At 45.1% G+C, this 18,799-nt stretch overlaps 1 protein-coding gene across 2 annotated transcripts in view; it reads right to left on the bottom strand.

The window, feature by feature from the left end:
* Positions 1-17,008, bottom strand: part of LOC135917715 (epoxide hydrolase 4-like) — a 36,748-nt gene extending 19,740 nt beyond the window's left edge. Inside the window, exons 1-4 of one of the 2 annotated variants that reach the window (XM_070521401.1) lie at positions 16,752-17,008; positions 8,369-8,624; positions 6,596-6,723; positions 1,066-1,178 (exon numbers count right to left, since the gene is read on the bottom strand). In XM_070521401.1, the coding sequence (XP_070377502.1) occupies positions 1,066-1,178; positions 6,596-6,723; positions 8,369-8,611 (484 nt within the window). In that variant the 5' untranslated portion in view covers positions 8,612-8,624; positions 16,752-17,008. The remainder of the gene's footprint in view (positions 1-1,065; positions 1,179-6,595; positions 6,724-8,368; positions 8,625-16,751) is intronic. The other variant, XM_070521402.1, reaches the window with a different exon arrangement.
* Positions 17,009-18,799: the final 1,791 nt, after the last annotated feature.

The following is an 18,799-nucleotide window of genomic DNA, read 5'->3' as shown; positions in this document are numbered from 1 at the left end:
AAAGCCATGGAGGAGACATCGCCAATAAGCACATGAACCCTATTCTTCAGCATAAAAATATTTGGAGGTATCTCAGTCGGCAGCGGAGGTTTTCCAGCGACCTCACCTCCATCGGCCGCGCTGGCTAGTCTTCCGGCGGGAGTGACGTGAAGCGGCACGTGATGCGCCGCCGGGAAGATGGTGATCGGTGCGCTCGGAAGGCTGGTGATGGTGACACAGTGCGATCGGAAGCAGGCGAACGGTTGCGGTTTCTTCTTTCTCCAAACTAGCTTCCTAGGGTGGAAACACGTGGCTTGTATTCTCGAAAGTGGCCTCCTAGAGCGGAGTTCCCTGGCCGCTGCATGACCAAGACGCGACCACTGTGCCACGTATACGGCATCGATTGCCCATAGCCGGATGGTAGGCGTTGGTTACAGTATCTGGTCATACGACCTGGTGTGCCAAAGCTGTAGCACACTGGCATATGGCGAACTTCGGAATGCTGATGACAACTTTCTGCCGCGGCCGTGCGTGGAGAGTATCAAATATTCTCGCCTTGTAAATTATAGGCAATGGCTGGTCGCCGAGAACGAACGTAGCGTGGGCGCTGATCAAGGCTTCGGTGACAAGGATCGTTATAGGATGGTTCGCTCAGGTCATAATGCGGGCCGTCTCTATAGCTGTCAAAGTCCGCAGCGTTTATCGAGTGCTGCCAAGGAGTCGAGGGGGTTGCGCAAACGGCGTCTGGGAAAGTGCAGGAACCGTGATGTGGCGCCACACAACGTACTTGTTCTTCGTGTCGAAGGAGCTCCTCACGGACAATCTGACGACTCGTGTCCACACTGGCAACAGTCATCACGTTAGCTAGCCATCCTAATTTCGGCATAATTCGACGAGTCTTCAGCGTTTCGAATGTACGGCGGTGCCGTATCACGCCCGATACCGTTTAGAAGTTGTCTAAAATGGGCTAAGGTGACGCGAGCAACCATAGCATGATATAGCGAAGTCTACATGTTTGCTTGCGTCCTTGTTTAGCTCCTGCTATCAGTTTAATAATATTTCCAGATCTGCCGTTTTGAGTCTTACCCAACGACTGCAGGAGTCCTCTGACATCATCGATCAGGTACGACATCTGGTACTCCTCAACATTGGACGGCTTCGTGGACTGTCCGTACCCTCGCATGTCTGGTGCTATGACCCTGCAGGCAAGAAATCAATGACTCAATAATATCCGCGCCAGTAAACACCTAAAAGATTATGTACAAGGAACCACTGCATTAATTAAGCAAGTCAATTGTCCTAATTGGGAAGGTAACGTCTATTAGCAAAACGGACGCTGTGCGCGTGCCTTTGCGCGTGCTACGTCTTTAAATAGTCAGGGGCGTGTATGAAATAAATGTGATGCTTCTCTGAGTAAACCAACTCAAGACGTGCAAACCTGGTGTCTAGAAGACAGTAAGCCATTAAAAAATAACCTCTTTCTCGCAAGGAGGAGTTTGATTTTATTAGAGATAAGGAAACTACGCGTTGAACCTAGCTATTATAAAAAAAACTTGACAACTGTATTTCCTTCATCGCTGCAAGTCATTGCCTTACAACACTGCTGTACCCTTAGCGTGGCCATTTGGTCACGCCTAGTGTTAAATTAAGAATTGATGAAATTAAGCCATGCGAACTTCCAGCTTGGAACCATCGGTCAAGAAAATGGGTGCTGTGATTCACTGCGCCATCGAGACATTTTTTTTTTTACTGATAGATCAATTATACGGACCTTCGAGCCTCACTAGGGAAATGCTATCATGAGAAGCCAACAAATGAAGGCGTCCAGGGCAACATAGGGGAATTGCTTTTTCTTACTAATTGAATTAAATAAATGATAAATTAATTGCAACGAAGGCGGATGAAAAAACAACTTGCCGCCGGTGGGGAACGATGCCATATGTCTTCGCATTACGCGTGCGATGCTCTGATGCGATGATAGAGCATTGCATGCGTAATGCGAAGACGTGGGATTTTTCCCCACCTGCGGCAAGTTGTTTTTTCATCAACTTTCGTTGCCATTAATTTATAATTTATTGAATTCAATTAGTTAGTTTAATTAATTTTTTCTATGTTGTCCTTGGCGTCTTCGTTTGTTGGCTTCTCATGGTATGATTAATAAAATTCGTGCACCTCGGTCAACCCCCCTTTTTCTCGTTCACTACGGACGGGTATCGGCGTCATGTCCCTATGTATGTATGTATGTATGTATGTATGTATGTATGTATGTATGTATGTATGTATGTATGTATGTATGTATGTATGTATGTATGTATGTATACATGCATGTATACATGCATGTATGTATGTATGCATGCATGTATGTATGTATGTATGTATGTATGCATGTATGTATGTATGTATGTATGTATGTATGTATGTATGTATGTATGTATGTATGTATGTATGTATGTATGTATGTATGTATGTATGTACGGGGCGTTCCAGCGAACACTAAAAAATGTTTAAAGGTTGCCTGTGGCAGAGAGCTCAATTCTAGTTTATGAGGTGGTCTACTCGAAGCGGCGGACACTACTCGCACAAAAAATTGAAATGTAAAATCGACGAATTAACAAGAATTCACAAATTAACTTAATGGCTAATTCTTTTATGACCCATACTACAATTTACAAATTTTAGCAATGGACTTCGCAAGGCGGATACACTTGGAACGAGATTACAGTACGACACCAGTTTAGACATAAATTCCCGAACTTTGCGGAGAAATGCATTGGCGTTCCAGTTACTTGTGTGCTTCAGTGCATGAAACAACGTTTTGTTAACAAATTAACTGGAACGCCAATGCATTACTCCGCAAAGTTTGGGAATTTATATCTCGAAACTGGTGTCATCTTGAAAATTCGTTCCAAGTGGATCCGCCTTGCCAAGTCCACGGCTAGAATTTGTGAATTACGACATGGGCCATAATGCAGTTAGTTAGAAACTTAATTAGTGATCTTTATTTATTAGTCGATTTTGCATCTCAATTTTTTCAGCAAGTATTGTCCGCCGCTTCGAGTAGACCAGCTCATCAACTAGAGATGTGATATCCGCCACAGGCAACCTTTAAAAATTTTTGAAAGTGTTCGCTGAAACACCTTGTATGTATTTGCGTGTATGTCTTTGCTGTCCTAACTGCCTGAAACCCTCTTAGGGCGACGCCGCGAGAGAAAATTTTCATGCAGATCCAACGCACATATTTCTTTTTATTTTTTTTTTATTTATAGATACTGCGATCTGAAATCAGATCATAGCAGGGTGGGTATACATAGAAATGTACAAGCATGTAAACACATACAAATCCATCACATATGCAGGCATTTAGGACATTGGTGAAGAATACATACAAGAAAAAAAAACATACAACAGATAACGCACACGAATTCATAACATTTGCAAGCATTTTTCAAACATTGATAAGGAATTCTGGGTAACAATATGAGAATTAAGATTATTCCAGTCTGTTATTGTCCTAGGAAAAAAAAAATATTTGAAACAGTTATTCCGTGCGTTGATGGGGGTTATCGATAAAGCATGCCTTCGTCTCGTGTTATAACCTGATGAGTAAGTAAAGAACTTGGAAGTGTTAACCTTCTAATGGCCGTTTACAAGTTGAAAGAGGAACTTTAATCGACAGATACGGTTGCGCACAGTCACCGGGGGTAATCTACTGCGCCTTACGAGCTCACCAACAGACGCGCGGCCGTATGAATTAAAAACAAACCTAACTACCTTATGCTGTACACGTTGCAGTTTTTTAATATTGGTTAAAGTGAATGGGTCCTAAATAATTACGGCATATTCCAACAACGGACGAATGTAGGAATTGTACGCCAGTAAACGAACATCAGACGTAGATGATTTCAGTGAGCGCCTCAAGAAAATCAGTTTACGCAAAGAATTCGCAACAACAGTATCTATGTGCTTCGTCCAGGAAAGCTCATTGGTTATCCATAGGCCCAAATATTTCTACTCTCTTACCTCTGATAGAATACGTTGTCAACATTATATGCAAATTGAAGAGGTTCTTTCTTATGTGTGATTCTCATAAAAACAGTTTTTTTCAAAATTAATAGACATTTGCCATTGTTCGCACCAAGCAGTGACCTTTGCCAGGTCATTATTTAGACGCACCTGATCATCAACAGAAGATATCTATTCATACAAAATACAGTCATCTGCGTAAAGTTTCACGGAAACTGAAAGTTCTGCGACTATGTCATTTATAAATAATAGAAATAAAAGTGGTCCCAAAACTGATCCCTGGGGGACTCCAGACGCAACCTCTGTATTGTTAGAAGAAGTATTGTTTAAGGTGACAAATTGGTGTCTGTTAGTAAGATAGGCTCTGATCCATGTAAGTATCTGTTCATTTTTTATATAATACCCTAATTTATGGATTAATTTGTTATGTGATACCTTGTCAAATGCTTTACGAAAATCCATGAACACAATATCTGTTTGCTTCCCTTCATTAATTGCCTGTGCGAGATCGTGAACAGTCTCAACTAATTGAGTAATTGAGAATAATATTGCAGTCCATAGGGGCATCATTTCTAAGTTTTACGGATTCTTTAAAAATTGGCTTTGCAAATGCCCCAACTCAAGTCCCATAGCTAGCTTGTTCAGAGAGGCCGACATTACTTGCACGAGAAATCAAACACATATTCAGCTAATTCATAAAAATATCAGCAAATAAATTCTCATTTAGTTGCTTTACGGCTCGTATTGCAATTTACGAATTGTAGCCGCTAAGTTTAAAAGGCGTATGCCCTTGGGATAAATTTATAGAATGACACCACTGTGGAGATATGCGCCATCAAACTGACCGCGAGAATGCACTGTTGTTCCATTTACGGAACGCTCTTTCTGCAGGAGGCAAAAGACGCGGCGCGTAAGAAACAGAAAAAAAGAACACAGACGACACACACGTTTGCGCTAACCGTGTGTGTAGTATTCTTCTTTTGTCCTGCTTCTGATGCGCTACGCATTTTGCCTTCATCATGATATGCAAACAAGCCCAACGTGCAACTTTAATCGGCAGCTCTTTTTGCATTCGAGCACAGAAGTAACTGGAACGGCCGTATATTTTGTCCCGCTTTTGGGGAAACAATATATCGAAACGGATGTGCTTCTGGAAATTCATTTCAAGTGGACACGTCTTGAAAACTCACCCGCTACAATATGTAAATTTCAGCGTGTGCTGTAAGATAGTTCATTAGTTAATTTTTGTTATTTAGTTAAACATGTGTTTCGGTTGCTCATGCTAGTAATGCACGCCTCTTTGAGTAATCCAGCTCAAGATCAAGAATTAACACGGTGCACCCTCCGCGCTCCTTTTTTTCTCGTAACCAGAAACGTTTTTGGTGTGGCGATGTCCTTGAACATCGAGCCTTGCATTGAGCCTAGCGCGAAGCCCCAGAGGATAGTTGAAGCGGTGGAAGGCTAGGGAAGAGGGAGCGACACGTGCGAGGCCGATTCGAGAAGGCCTTTAGCGCGCACTGAGGGTTTAAAAAGATGGCGTTGTTTGAATTTCGGAGGCATGGCACAGTCAACCGGAGAAGGGAGCGGTAGCATAAAACGTTACACTTGAGAAATTTGGCTGCATGACATCAGTCATGCGAGTTTAGTTAGTATTAGTAAGCTCTTTCTGCAACGTTTACTGCAATTTATACTTCCCATAAAGCAGCATCTTCCCTTTAAAAAACACTGCGTGCAGCAAGAAATCATGGCCTCGTGTCAAATGGGTGAAACATGACGTCATGACACGTGTTTTTTGTAGTACTAGCATCTGCACTCGTATTCGCAGCGCAAATAAAGTTTCTAGTGCGGAATGACAATTAGCCCGAAGTGGTACGTTGGTCGACTATCATTTTCTTACTTCATTCATTTAATAATGGTCTTTATTCCATTAAAGGGGACTAAAAGTATTTCGCCTAGTTAGATCAAGAGATTATTCGTCTAGAAGTCTGCCATCGTATACAGTGCCAGTATGTGACTTTGTCGTAAAAAAATTATCAGTAACTATTCCCGCATCTGCTCCTCATATTTAATCCCCCGTGCCACAATGGACAAGTTGACGTAATCTCCACGTGGCATTTGTCTCTACCGTTCTCTGTGAATCGGCCCGCGCTGGCGTCACTTAAGAGGCAATACATATTCCGTAATAGGTTGCGCCACTCTGATTTATCAATTTTCGTCGTTTTCTCGCTTACAAAAGCCCTGCTCTCTATGCGAATGACGAATCTGGTGTTAAATAAAACAAATCTCTCAATCTAGTTGGACCTAAACTTTTTTTTCCAGTCTCCCTTTATCTTCAGGACTGTTTCATTTCCGTGCACCCATCACGTATGAAAAAACACTATTGTTGTATATTTGCGCCATTCTCACTATGGCCAGTTCATGTGGTAACCGGTGAAACAAGATCGCCTGTTCCAACGCATATATGAGTTCACTATAAGTCTAATATTTTGCAAGACGCACCAAGCGCACCGCAATAAGTTGGACGTGATACAATGAGACATACTACAAATGCAAAGAAAGGGAAATGTTTTGGTAGATAGAGAAACGTAGGTACCAGTAGTTTTTCTTGAGCTCGAGTATCTGCTTGTGCCACGTGTACCAAATGTCAGGGAAACCGTGGAGCAAAAGCACCATGGGCCTCTCTCGACTTCCGGCAGTCACATAGTGCAATGTCACACCGTCCTGTAGAGGCAAAAGACAAAGAGAGAGAGACACGCAATCAACACGTGCACCGCACTTCACACATTATGCACACATACAAATGAGTTTGTCTCACGCAAGGACTGTATACGTGGCGTTCCAAACACACGCGAGTAGACGTAATGTCGCCTTATTTGTGGGCTGCAAAATACGGCATGTGGAAATTTGGTGGAAACGCCAGATAAGCATGTCAATAAGCGTGTTCGCTATTACCGGCCGTCATGAACTCTCGTAAGGCCGCCATAAGAGTGTTCAAAATTTATTTACTTGAAAGGAATTAATCAACCAGTCCACCATCATCAAGTAGTTTCACATAGTATACGGCATCATTTTCGAGAAGCCGTCAGTGTTCACGAAATGTGCCCTAGTTTCTATGGATCAGATGCGAACACGGGGCTCGGAACCGTCTCATGTACAGGAATTATTAGACAGTGCCCCTTTACCTGCCGAACTTCACCGCAGAGCACCAACGTAACTCAATGCACAGCATTTTAACAAAATTACATTTCAGAAGCCCGCCCGAATTTCAGCAACATTCAGCACCGTTGAGAGGGTAGGCTTTTTTTTTAAGATGCTTATTTACGTCTTTGCTGCGTTATAGCAGTGTTTTGGTCTGGGTTAAAAGACTGCTATTACGCAGCAGGAAAATTACGATTAAGTATCACAAAAACACATGTTACTAGTAGGGCACACTCTCTCGAAATTGCTAATTGAAAGTTGAATATGTATTTAAATATGCTAATTGAAGTTGAATATAAAGTTGAATTGAAAGAAGGAAATAATGTCACGAAGGACAACATGCAACTTCACCCACGTGGAAGGTTCGCTTCGCAGCGTTATCCCTGCATCCTACGAAGACGAATCAGAAATTATTTGCCCCTATTTTTTGCCAAATCATGGCTGCAAATGCGAAGTCGACATATCCATAACCTGTGGTGGACCTTTCTTGGACCGGCCCGGCCTTATCTGCCGATAGCTCCGTGGCACGGCGCTGCTGTCAGTTGTTGAAGATGGCGGTTGTACTTCACACCTCCATGGCGTACAAGCAACAAAGTGTGATGCACCTTCTGTGGAGCAAGGGCCGACCGCCCATCGAAATCCACAGGGAAATGCAGCCGACGTATGGGAAAAAGTGTCGCGCTTTGAGAAATGTGAAGGGGGGGGGGGGGGGGGGGTCGCTGCGAGTTCGCTAAATGTCGTGAAGACTTACATGACAGTGCTCGGAGGGGCCGCGTGCGTCGCTGACTTACGACCAGGGCATCTCAAGTTTCCTGCTGAGATGGGACAAATGTTTGAATCGATGGGGGGATGGGGTACGTATATTGGTAATTACATGTATGTACCTTATTGTGGCTAACAAAAAGTAGGAGCAAATACTTTCTGATTCACCCTCGTAGGTATACAAAGATTTTTTTTTTTGCTTTTGTATATGTGCCCGCCACCTCGTCAGCCTGGTGAATCGCTGACTTTCCCCGCATTGTGATGGCACACGGACGATTCGATCGGCGCCATGACGCGAGCAGTTACAGACGTTGAGTATATAGCGAGTGCCGCATTCACAGGTGCAAGCCGCGAGCGTACAGAGTGGTATACGCTCTCTGTGGCTCGGTTAAGTGAACTCACGTACATCCAAAGTGACGAACTCGTGAGTTCCCAGGGCCGGGTCCCTGAGGCACTCCGGTTCCTCCGTCCTCTCCCTGACCTCGAGCACCGAGCGGCCCTTCAGGCAGACAGCTGCCGCAACGCCCAGACACATCCGCAGCAGCTCGCACGCCCCGAAGACCAGGAACAGCGCCGCGCTGACGGCGGGCCGCAGGGCGTAGAAAGCGCTCGTCGCCAGGAACCAAGTCCTCAGCAAGCTCCACAGCATGACTCTGCGGCTGCTGTCCGACCGGTATCCATCGTTCGTCGTCATCATCATCAAGCATATTATTTTTTTTTACCTTTAAAGGCCCCAGTGCGGCATTACACGAGGGAGAAGAAATTACAAAAATGTCTGAAAAAGTTGGAAGCATAAGGCGAGAAAGGCAAAAAGTTGAAAAATATAACGATAGAGTTACCGAGCCGAACACAGAAAACGATATACAACATGACATAATAATATATGAATGTCGTACGTTACCACTTGTAGTAAGTAGCAACTAGCTCCTTAAGCTTTTCGAGTTACGTTTCCGTTGCAATCATATATGGGAGTTTAATGCAGTCGTCAGTGGCAGCAGGTAACAGTGACTCATTAACGGCTACTGCTTTGCCGAATAAACGCTGAATACATAAAGAGATAAGCAGCGTTCGCGAAATACGTGCTAGAGGAATTACGCAAGCCAGAGAAGTTGTAATAGAAGTTACGAAAGCAGACGTACACGGGCTATTCGTCGGTGGTGAGCGAGCGGGAGAAGGTCCGGGGATGATTTATTTGCACTGACACTTTGTTTGCCGTCGTAATGCGAGCCAATGCAGCGCACTGGGCGATTTTGAACGGCCTCGATCGAGTTAACCATTTTTGGTGCGGGTTACAGATCGCCGAGGCGTATTCTAATGTTGTGCGAATGAACGTAACGTACGCTAATTCTTGAACAGATGCAGCTCAAATGCGGAGGCGTCAATAGCGGCAGCTAGCAGTTAACATGTTTATTTTAATATCGATCGTTCTTTTTTTTATGATACTCAAAATGAGCTATCTACCTTATTCGTTACCACAGAGTCTTGACTGATATTCGTGAACAAAGGTAGTTGTAGCACCAATCTAATGGAATTCCTTCGTCTCGCCCGCCGTAAACTCAGTCTGGAGATTATCCACACCGGCTTTAAGAAATGCTGCATATGTAGCGCACTCGACGGTGCCGAAGACGCCGGCGAAGCATTCCACGAGGATGATTTCCCTGACAGTTCCGACCAGGATGCAGCTTGCGGCACCGACTGGCGAGGTTAAGCAGCTGAGCTTACGTTAAATAAAGGTTTGTCATGCTGAGAGCTTTTCGTTTTTCTAAGATGTGGGCCGACCTATGTTACAATCATTTGTTTTTTTATTTATCAACAAGTTCAATTTATTTATTTATTTATTTATTTATTTATTTATTTATTTATTTATTTATTTATTTATTTATTTATTTATTTCACGTACTTTCAAGGCCCGAAGGCGTTACAGAATGTAGTGGAGTCAAAACAAGAAGTAATGCAGTAAAAAAATTTTAAAAAATACAAACAAGTATTAACAAAAAATTAACAAAAGATATTAACAAAAGGCATTCTGAACGGCGGTTTTGAAGTTAGTAGGGTCGGTGATGAGTGCGATTGAGGCGGGAAGGCGATTCCAGTCCGTGCTTGTCCTGGGGATGAATGAGTCACTGTACCGGTTAGTACGGCACAATGGCACCCCGATTTTAAGGCTGTGGTCAGTGCGGGCAGAAATATAAGACGGAGGGGTAAGAAGGGTCTCTTTTAAAAGGGGGTTCAAGTGAAAAACTTTGTGAAAAGGGGAGAGACGGGAAGATTTGCGGCGTGACGAAAGATCAGGTAAGTTAAGAGTTCGTTTCATTGAAGAAATACTTGCATAGCGAAAATAATTAGATAATATAAAGCGTGCACTGCGGTTTTGAATACTTTCAAGAGTAGAAACTAATGACGACTGAGTCGGATCCCAAATGGCTGAAGCACATTCCAATTTGGAGCGAACTAAAGTTTTATAAAGAGTTAGCTTCAGGGAAGAAGGGGCAGAGCTAAAATTACGGCGTAAGTAACCAAGCATGCTATTAGCGTTTTTAGTAACATAGTCAATATGCGAGTGCCAAGAAAGGTTATTTGATATGTGAAGGCCGAGATACTTGTAAGAGCTAACTGACGTCACAGGTGCACCATTAATAACGTAGGTGTGCGTGGCAGTGTCACGAGATATACGCATGGCCTTGCATTTATTTGAATTTAATTGCATGCACCAATTAGAACACCACTCAATTACACGGCTAAGGTCGTCCTGCAGCTCTTGGGAATCTGAAGGATTAGTAATTTTACGGTAAAGAACACAGTCATCCGCGAAAAGCTTTATGGAAGAGGAAAGAACGCAGTTCGGAAGATCGTTAATATAGATTAGAAAGAGAAGTGGACCCAGGACTGACCCTTGAGGAACACCTGCTGATACGTTAGAAAACCGAAAATTACAGTTATTACAGTATATTGTTACGTTGTAGTAACGGTGAAAAACACAGCTCCAAGAACGATCTTTTTTATTGGGCGAATCCGTGCACAGAAAACAGGCTACCCTCAAAACACAACGATAGCGGCGAGCGCAGTCGGTGATCGTCGAAAATCTGATCAGCAGGTCAAGTTCGTCAGCGTCTATACTGTCACGTGGTAGTTACTGTGAGGAACACAGTCACTACAACTCGTCGAAGGTTTCAGCGTAATCTATGGTACCTGCGTGTTTTCCAGAAAGTACTGTGCAATCGCGTCGCGCATGCAGTCAGATTGCACAAGGTTCGGTGACAGCAGACAACTGATAGAACTATACCGCTGACATTCGAGAAAGTTCCGATACATGTAGGTGCATCCTGCACCGACCGAATACGTTTAACATTTCTTAGCCAATGAAAAGCGGTCATGGGAGAAAGATACATGAATACACGTGTCAATATAAGGGTCGACCTACATTCGAATCTTTATTTTTTTTAGTTCTCGGCGATTTCAATATATAGGGGTCGGCCTTTATTCGTGTTTTACCTATATACGAGTAAATACAGTAATAACAAAGTGCCCTAGTATAAGTCTCTAGCTACTCATGTCCAGCGACAAACGGAGCTAATTTCATCACTCTTTATTAATCTCTGCAGCCCTCATTTGCTCTTTTACAGCAACGCTGTCAAGGGGATCCAAGGATTTCTTCGTGGCGTAGCATCGGCAGAAAACTATCATCATCTATGGCTCATACTCCTAAATTCAATGGCTCATACCGCCGACAGCAGTGGCTAGAGAGAGTAAACTCTATAGAAAAGAGAACATGAGCGTAGGTAGCTCTGCATTGGGTGGTCTCCTCAGTCCAGGAGTCCAACGGCCTTGGCTACCCTTCTCGCTCGGTTGACCAGGTTGAGCAGGTCCGTCGAGTCTCAGAACTATTCTAGCCACTGTAGTCTGAGCTGGACCGCGCTGCCTCCCATTGCCGTGTGGTGGGGTGTGTTATGGGTATGAGCTGTGGTGTGCTAGCGCAATCCTATACCATGTGATGAAGCATTGCGCATTGATCGCAGTGTGGGCATTTATAGGAAAATACAGCGCAGGGTTCGTGGCGTGGTAGAGACTGAAGTGAGGATACGTGGTTGTTTGGAGTTTTCGCCATATTACGGCTTCCTCTCGCGTCAGAGCATTATGAGTTGGCGGTAGTGGTCTTCGTGAAAGGCGATAGCGTTGTAGGATGTGCTTGTAAGTTAATAGTAAAAGCTCGGGGTGGAACTGCTCAGCGTGACCCTCTCGCGGCTCTTGGTGTGCATGCGCTCGAGCGAAGGTGTGTGCCTGCTGATTGCCGCGTAAGGACGCATACCCCGAAGTCCACACAACTTGTATGAATGGCGGGAGCTGGTGTTCCCCACTTAGAATACGATGTGCGGTCCTGGAACTCTTGGCCCTAGAAAAATTTCTGCATGCCGTCTGCGAGTCCGTCAGAACTATGACGCACTCCCTTGTGCGGTCTCGTCGTGATGCCTAACACTACAGCTAGTTTCCTCTGCCTCCGCAGCGCTCGCTCTGGAAACCGACGACGCATTTATTTGGGTCCCTGCAAGCACTCATCAAAGTGAAGCGAACAGTGCATACATTCTTTGAAATCATGTATACAAAATACACAACGGCATACATTTCAATAAAGAACATGCTCAAAACAAGCATCCGAACCACCTAATTGATGGTAAGGCACTCCTGCGCCTATAATAAGCAATAAAGCAATATCATATAAGCAATGCGAAACACGCAGCGCTCCCCGCATGGGCTTGCCGGTAATTACTGTTACGCAAGTTTCCGCGCCCACGGCAGCTTGACTGTAGCATGCGGAGCAGGGAGTGATGTAACTACACTTTCGCACATAAAAGAAGAACCCGCCTAGCAACTGGTTTGTGTCGTGACAGTTCTATGTGAAGGCCCCGTGTAGTGAGGACTCCTGAAGAGCAGCGTGCGTACAGGCGTGACGAATTTCTCTTCTCTCTGGTCAGATCTTTGTAGGTGCACGAAGTAGCGGTGGAAGCCAAGTCACCAGCCGTCGAAACTTTTTAGACTAATAATTAGGTAAAGTACATGTGAATGTGGGCACGTGAATACTTTCAACCTACCTCGCAATAGGTACTCGTTCCAGTTGTTTACAGCTTCGCTGTCCAGCTACGTTCACAGTGTGGATTCGAGACTTTTTTTGTTCACCTTCTTACCTTGTAATCAATTTCGTTGCTCTTATAGACTTGTTGCATGATACCGACAACCCTGTGCTCGCATCTCGTCTTCAAATTGAGAAAGCGGAAGAACACATTACGCAAGGGGAGCTCGAGAGCGCCTTGAAATGCATTGCGGGAAAATCAGCAGCTAGGCTGGATGGCTTACCCCACTTGCTGCTGAAGAAGCGTGGCAAACGGACGCGATAAGTAATGCAGAACGTGCTTTATACACTACAGCTAAGTGTATCTATATTGCAAAGCTGGAGGGTCTCCAAGATCAGACAAGCTGAGGAACGGTGCTGACGAAGGCACTCCTGAGAGTTATGTGCCAATAACAGGGGCATCGGCTCTATGGAGGTCACCTTCTCAGGGTTCGGATTCGGCGCTCCGTTGAAGTGGCTAATGTCCTAGGAGACTTGCAGAATTATTGTAGTACTGGCCGATGTCTATAGGACCACCTGTTTATTGTGTCTCATACAATAGAGATTGCTACACTTGAGGGCAGAGAAATAGCAATGGTCTTTCCAGACATCGCTCAGACATACGAATCCGCAGAGCAGGTAGTGCTATGGACGATACTGCAGAAACGGGCAATACCTGACATCTTGCTCCACATACTGTAGGCAGTCTATGGAGACAACCCTGCAGTATATAACTGGGAAAGTGGCATCACTCCGCTACTAGTGGTCCAAAGGGGTCCGAGACAGGGCTATCTAGTGTCTGCAATGCTCTTTGTGCTATTCATTTCTGGCATATGCGGCTGACAGAATGTAGCCGAGGCTTCGATCTTTCATACATGTTGGGAGGGAACAACTGCAGACGCATTCCGCCCGCTCTGCTATACGCAGATGATATTGTGGCACTGGCAGGTATAGTGTCTCTGACCTCCAAGCAATATTGGATGTGTGTTCGCTTTAGTGCGAAGAAATCAGGCGCAATGCGCTTTGGCACGGATAAGGAGAACCACGAAAGTCTACTGTTCCGGCCACGAGAGGGCCCTATTGAATGAGCCGACAGTTACAAGCACCTTGGTAACGGCCACCCATACGTACCGTTTTAGACACGAAGAAGAGCTCCGGGCAAAAGCTGTCACTCGTACGGCTTTCCTGGGAAGCCAGACTTTTAACGGGTTTGAGAGACCATACTTGCTCACTAGAAGGCCGTGGCGGTGACCTGCCTCTCATCGTCGACGAGAGAAGCGCTTGAAACCAGGCAGTGTGTAGTTTTCCGTACAACTTTAGGCGCACGCAAGTACACGGCTAACGAAGTTGTGCAAGGCGACCGCGGTTGATCCTCTTTCGAGGCCCAAGAGCCAGGGTTAGTTATAAAGCAAATCTGGTAGCAGGATTTTCTAATTTTGTAAGAAATGCCAGACCTGACAACCTCAAAATGTAAGAAACTACTACCGTGGAAGCCAAGAACTACTGATAATTTGTGAAAAGATATTGAGCGTTTTTACATTTTCTCAAGATGCACACACACGAAGGTTACCTGACTTCATGCTGCAAGGTCGTTTCTGTATATTCGCATAAAAAATTATTCACATCACAGAAAAATAGATATGTTCGTGACGTTTGCATATAAATGCATGCATGCATGCATGCATACATATATGCAACTGCGTGTAATTACTAATACGCACAATATGCACGTAATTGCTGCCAACGTTTCACCTGCCATATTAGTGGTGGTGCTGCCGCCGGTAGGTCAGAATAATCGAGTGATCCAATAAGTAATGTTCTCAAAAATTACTCGACGACTATATATTTGCAGTTTGTTGGGGTAACTTCTGTCCTAAATACGACGCGAATGAAAGAAATGTAGCATTAATGGCATTAATACGACAATCGTAAATAACATAGAAACTGGGTAGTCTACGATAAAACTGTAAACATTCGCAGTTATGAAATACAGAAACAAGTCGTACCATAAAAGAAGAACACAATTTGGTGACACTAGTTTCGAAATGAAAAAGTTAACTGTTGCTTGAAGAATTTGAGCATCTGTTAGACTGTTCCAATCGTTAACTCTCAGGAACTAGTACTTGAAGATATTAACACACGTGCGAAAGGGAGTTGCTGTTAAGTAATGCTTTGGTCCGGTGGTATATCCGGATGATAACGAGGTTACTTTTGATGTGTCATTGGTTTAATGCGCAGTAATTAGCTGGTAAAAGAAATTAATATGGGAACAGCGATGTGTCTGGGATGGAGTACATAAATTATCTTTGGCCAAAAAAGCTGTTGAAGAGCGTCCAAGACTTATATAATGCACTGGAGGTAAGAGAACCAAAAGTTTCATAGACGAGCAACCAAACACCGGGGGTGGATGCCGGCGTATAATCGCTATACCGCGCTCACCTCTTGCCGTCTCAACGACTACAGCCTCAATTCAAATCGAAAAATTGTGATAAAAAATGTTCCGTAGCGTTTTCTGCGTTAGCGTTTCATGACTAAACACTTTTACCGGTAAGCTTTCCATTGCACTAAAGAAAATATGGGTACCATGAAAATTGTTTGTCAGTCCCTTTAAAGCCCCTCAGTGTAGAGGGCTATAAAGTGTTGTTGTTTTCTTTTGCCGCGTTTTATTTTTGTTTTTCCTTTAGGTGACCTTCGTTTCTCTTTAATATTCTTTTTTTCTCTTTAGGCCTGGCTATATTACTCGCCTGTCACGAAGGTTGCGGTCGCAGGTTCAGTTCAGCTCAAGTTTACCTTACGGTTAGAAGGGCTGTCACACTTGAAGTTGCTGCCACTTGGAATAAGAGGTGAAAACGCACGCGAGACGCGGACTTGCAGGGCGTGGACTCTGTAGCGCACGCCATTTTCTCGCTATGTTTTGGCTTAAAGGGCTCCTCATCAGGCCCCATAAAAAATTTAGGTTATACGCTGGAAGTTGTTAGGTGTCCTCTAGGGAGCGCTCTGCCGCAAAAAAAAAATTTTAAATCGGCTCAATAATAGCCGAGATATAAATATTTCAGTGCCGCGAACCCATGACTTCAGCAGGCGGGCTCCACTGCCAAACAAGACGCTCTCTCCACTCGCTCCATCTAGCCTGTGCAAGCGAAATTCCTTCCCTGCGTTCTCCCATGCCGGACCTCGAGGTCCGGCCGGACTCGCAAAGGCGCGCGGAGGAGAGGGAGGGGCACGACTACGTCACCGTCCGGCTTGGAGCGCGGCGGCCGCGAGTGAAGAGGGAGACGGCGTTCGGATTGAACTTTCAGATCTTTCCACGGTGCGTAGCGGTGTAATACTTTGCAGACAGGATTGTTATCGCGCAATGTACGCTCTGCGCTTGTCAGCTCAAAATGGCCAGACCTGGTGAGGGGCCCTCCAAGGCGGCTCGGCTCGCAAAACTCGGTGCGAGCTAAGCCTCACCGACTCCTTACTGTCTAGTATGCCGGAAGATTAAGTGAGCTCATGCGCAGTCCTGAGTCGATGCGGTATTACCGCACTTACCATACGGTGACTTGGCACTGCTTGGCACTGTACCGTATTGTACCGTATTTGATAAATATTCAAAGCGAATCTTTCTGCATATCTGCAGTTCTAATACCTCTACTCGGCAGTTACAGGAAATTGCTTTCTTTTTTTTTCGCATTAAACTCACCTTCACGTGCCGTTCGCGAAGCCTTTTGCTTGAACCTTACTTTGCCGTTGCGTGACTTTGACCACTAACGTGCAGCGTACATCCTCCCAAGAAATGGGGTTTGATAGATGGTCCTCTGCAACACAGGTTAATCACAGCGCGAGCCCCCAGTGGTACACGTCAATAGGCCACACAAGTTGTTGGCTGCTTCTCTACCACACTCCCTTTTTTTTATATCAGAATATACTGCTACACGTAACACTTCGCACAACGGCTGTTACAGGGCCCGCTGCCGGTGCTTATGCGGGCCCGGCACAGCCGTTCGACTCGGCTAACGGGGACGTTCCACTTGTGCAGGGCACGCGCAGATGTTCTCAAATGTGGCACGCACCGCGGATGCGGACGTGTCTGTGCTTTGCACGATGCCCAAAAACTGCGGGTTAATTCGTTGCTTGGAACGTGCGTAGCAGCTGTGTGACGCCGAGTTCAAAACACCGCGACCGCATAAGCTTTCTTTTTTTTCCGCCGCTTCCCGTATTTTTTGCCGCTCGGAATAATTTGCACGTGATTTTGCTGCAGTGAACGACCTGTCTTCCACGGCATACATCGCACAGAGCTCGAAAATGACTGACATTATCTATCATCTTTAACGCATATGGGCTAAAGCTTCAGGTTTTATTTATTGCTTACCTGTAGACTGCCCGTAGAGACGTGCTTTCAGAACGGCCTGGTCGGCCAGAATCCGTGGGCTCTAATTCTCCGTTATGCGGCACACTGAGTTCAGGCTTAGTCTATTCGAGCATCTTGTATGCTTATTAGGCCGAGTTCAACGGCACAGTCACCGTGGGTGACGACACCAACACGTTCCCCTTCTCCCCCGCTGTCTCTGCGCCACGGACGCCACGCCTCGCGCGGGGAGGGAAGCTGCAGAGGGATCGCAAATAAACATCTTGAGGAAGTCACTTGGTCGGTCGAGTGGCTGAAAGAACCGCAACCATGTTGCTGTACTGATGTACCGCAAACAATCAAATATAGCGTAACACTGAAATTGTGACATACAGTGAAGCCTATGTTTTGTTGCAAAGTTTACTTGTAGTGTCGTGACTTTCTTCATTTTTTTTTTCTTCTGCGCACCAGGTGAATCAGCGTGAATGCGAACCTCCGTAGCGTTTGGTAACTTGCCGACGAATTCGACGACGTCGAATAGGGCTTGTATTTTTTTTCGTTTTTTAGTTAGAGTAAAAAAACGAATCGCAGGGAATGCTTCATTCCTGTATGTTTTTGGCATAGGAGGGATATATACCGTTCCTGCTCGCGGAACAAGCGCCGCATATATGTACAACCTTTGCGAATATCAACCGTAAAGGAGAAAGGAGATCCTCCAGCTTGATGCTCCTTGATCCGCGACAGGGAAAATGGTACATTTTCGCATTTGTACCGGTATATATACAGTCATTGCAAAGTTCTAATCAATTTTGTCAAGGACACGTTGATGTTGCAGGTTTGTCGTCTTGGCATCGAACGTTTCCTGGAGCTCATCCAGGAAACGTTGGGGCTCATCCGTACAGCTTAGGTGTTGCAAAGCTCGAAATGGGCATTGAAAACAGCGGCCGCTGCGCTTCAACGCAGGTCAGTACTGGAAAACACACCCACACACGCCCTCTATGTACAGGACGCGCGCGTGTATTTCGGCCAACGCAGTTTGGGGTGACAGCAGTGTGGATCGAGCGTACACTGCTGACACTTCAAACTCCACTCTTGATGCATCAAAAGGGCTTGAGCGATGCATCTGCGGCGAGCCGGCCTCGTCACGATATGATCCATCCTGACTCCTGTAATGTCCAGCCGCGACACAATGAAATGAAGGTCGAGACATATTTCCTGTGAAGCTTGGGCATCCACCTCGACAATCTGTCAACCATTCAACCCTCACAACTATCCACCTATATGCGACACTTTGGTCTTCCCCTCGCAGCTGTGAACTAGAAGTTTGAGGTCACGAGAGAAAAAGAAAGATAAAAAGAACACAATAAAAAAATGCTGTTTCAGTAGGCAATGAAAGTGAAAAA

Source organism: Dermacentor albipictus, chromosome 7, assembly GCF_038994185.2.
Source record: "Dermacentor albipictus isolate Rhodes 1998 colony chromosome 7, USDA_Dalb.pri_finalv2, whole genome shotgun sequence".
NCBI lineage: Eukaryota > Metazoa > Arthropoda > Arachnida > Ixodida > Ixodidae > Dermacentor > Dermacentor albipictus.
This window is presented reverse-complemented; position numbering and strand designations above follow the sequence as displayed.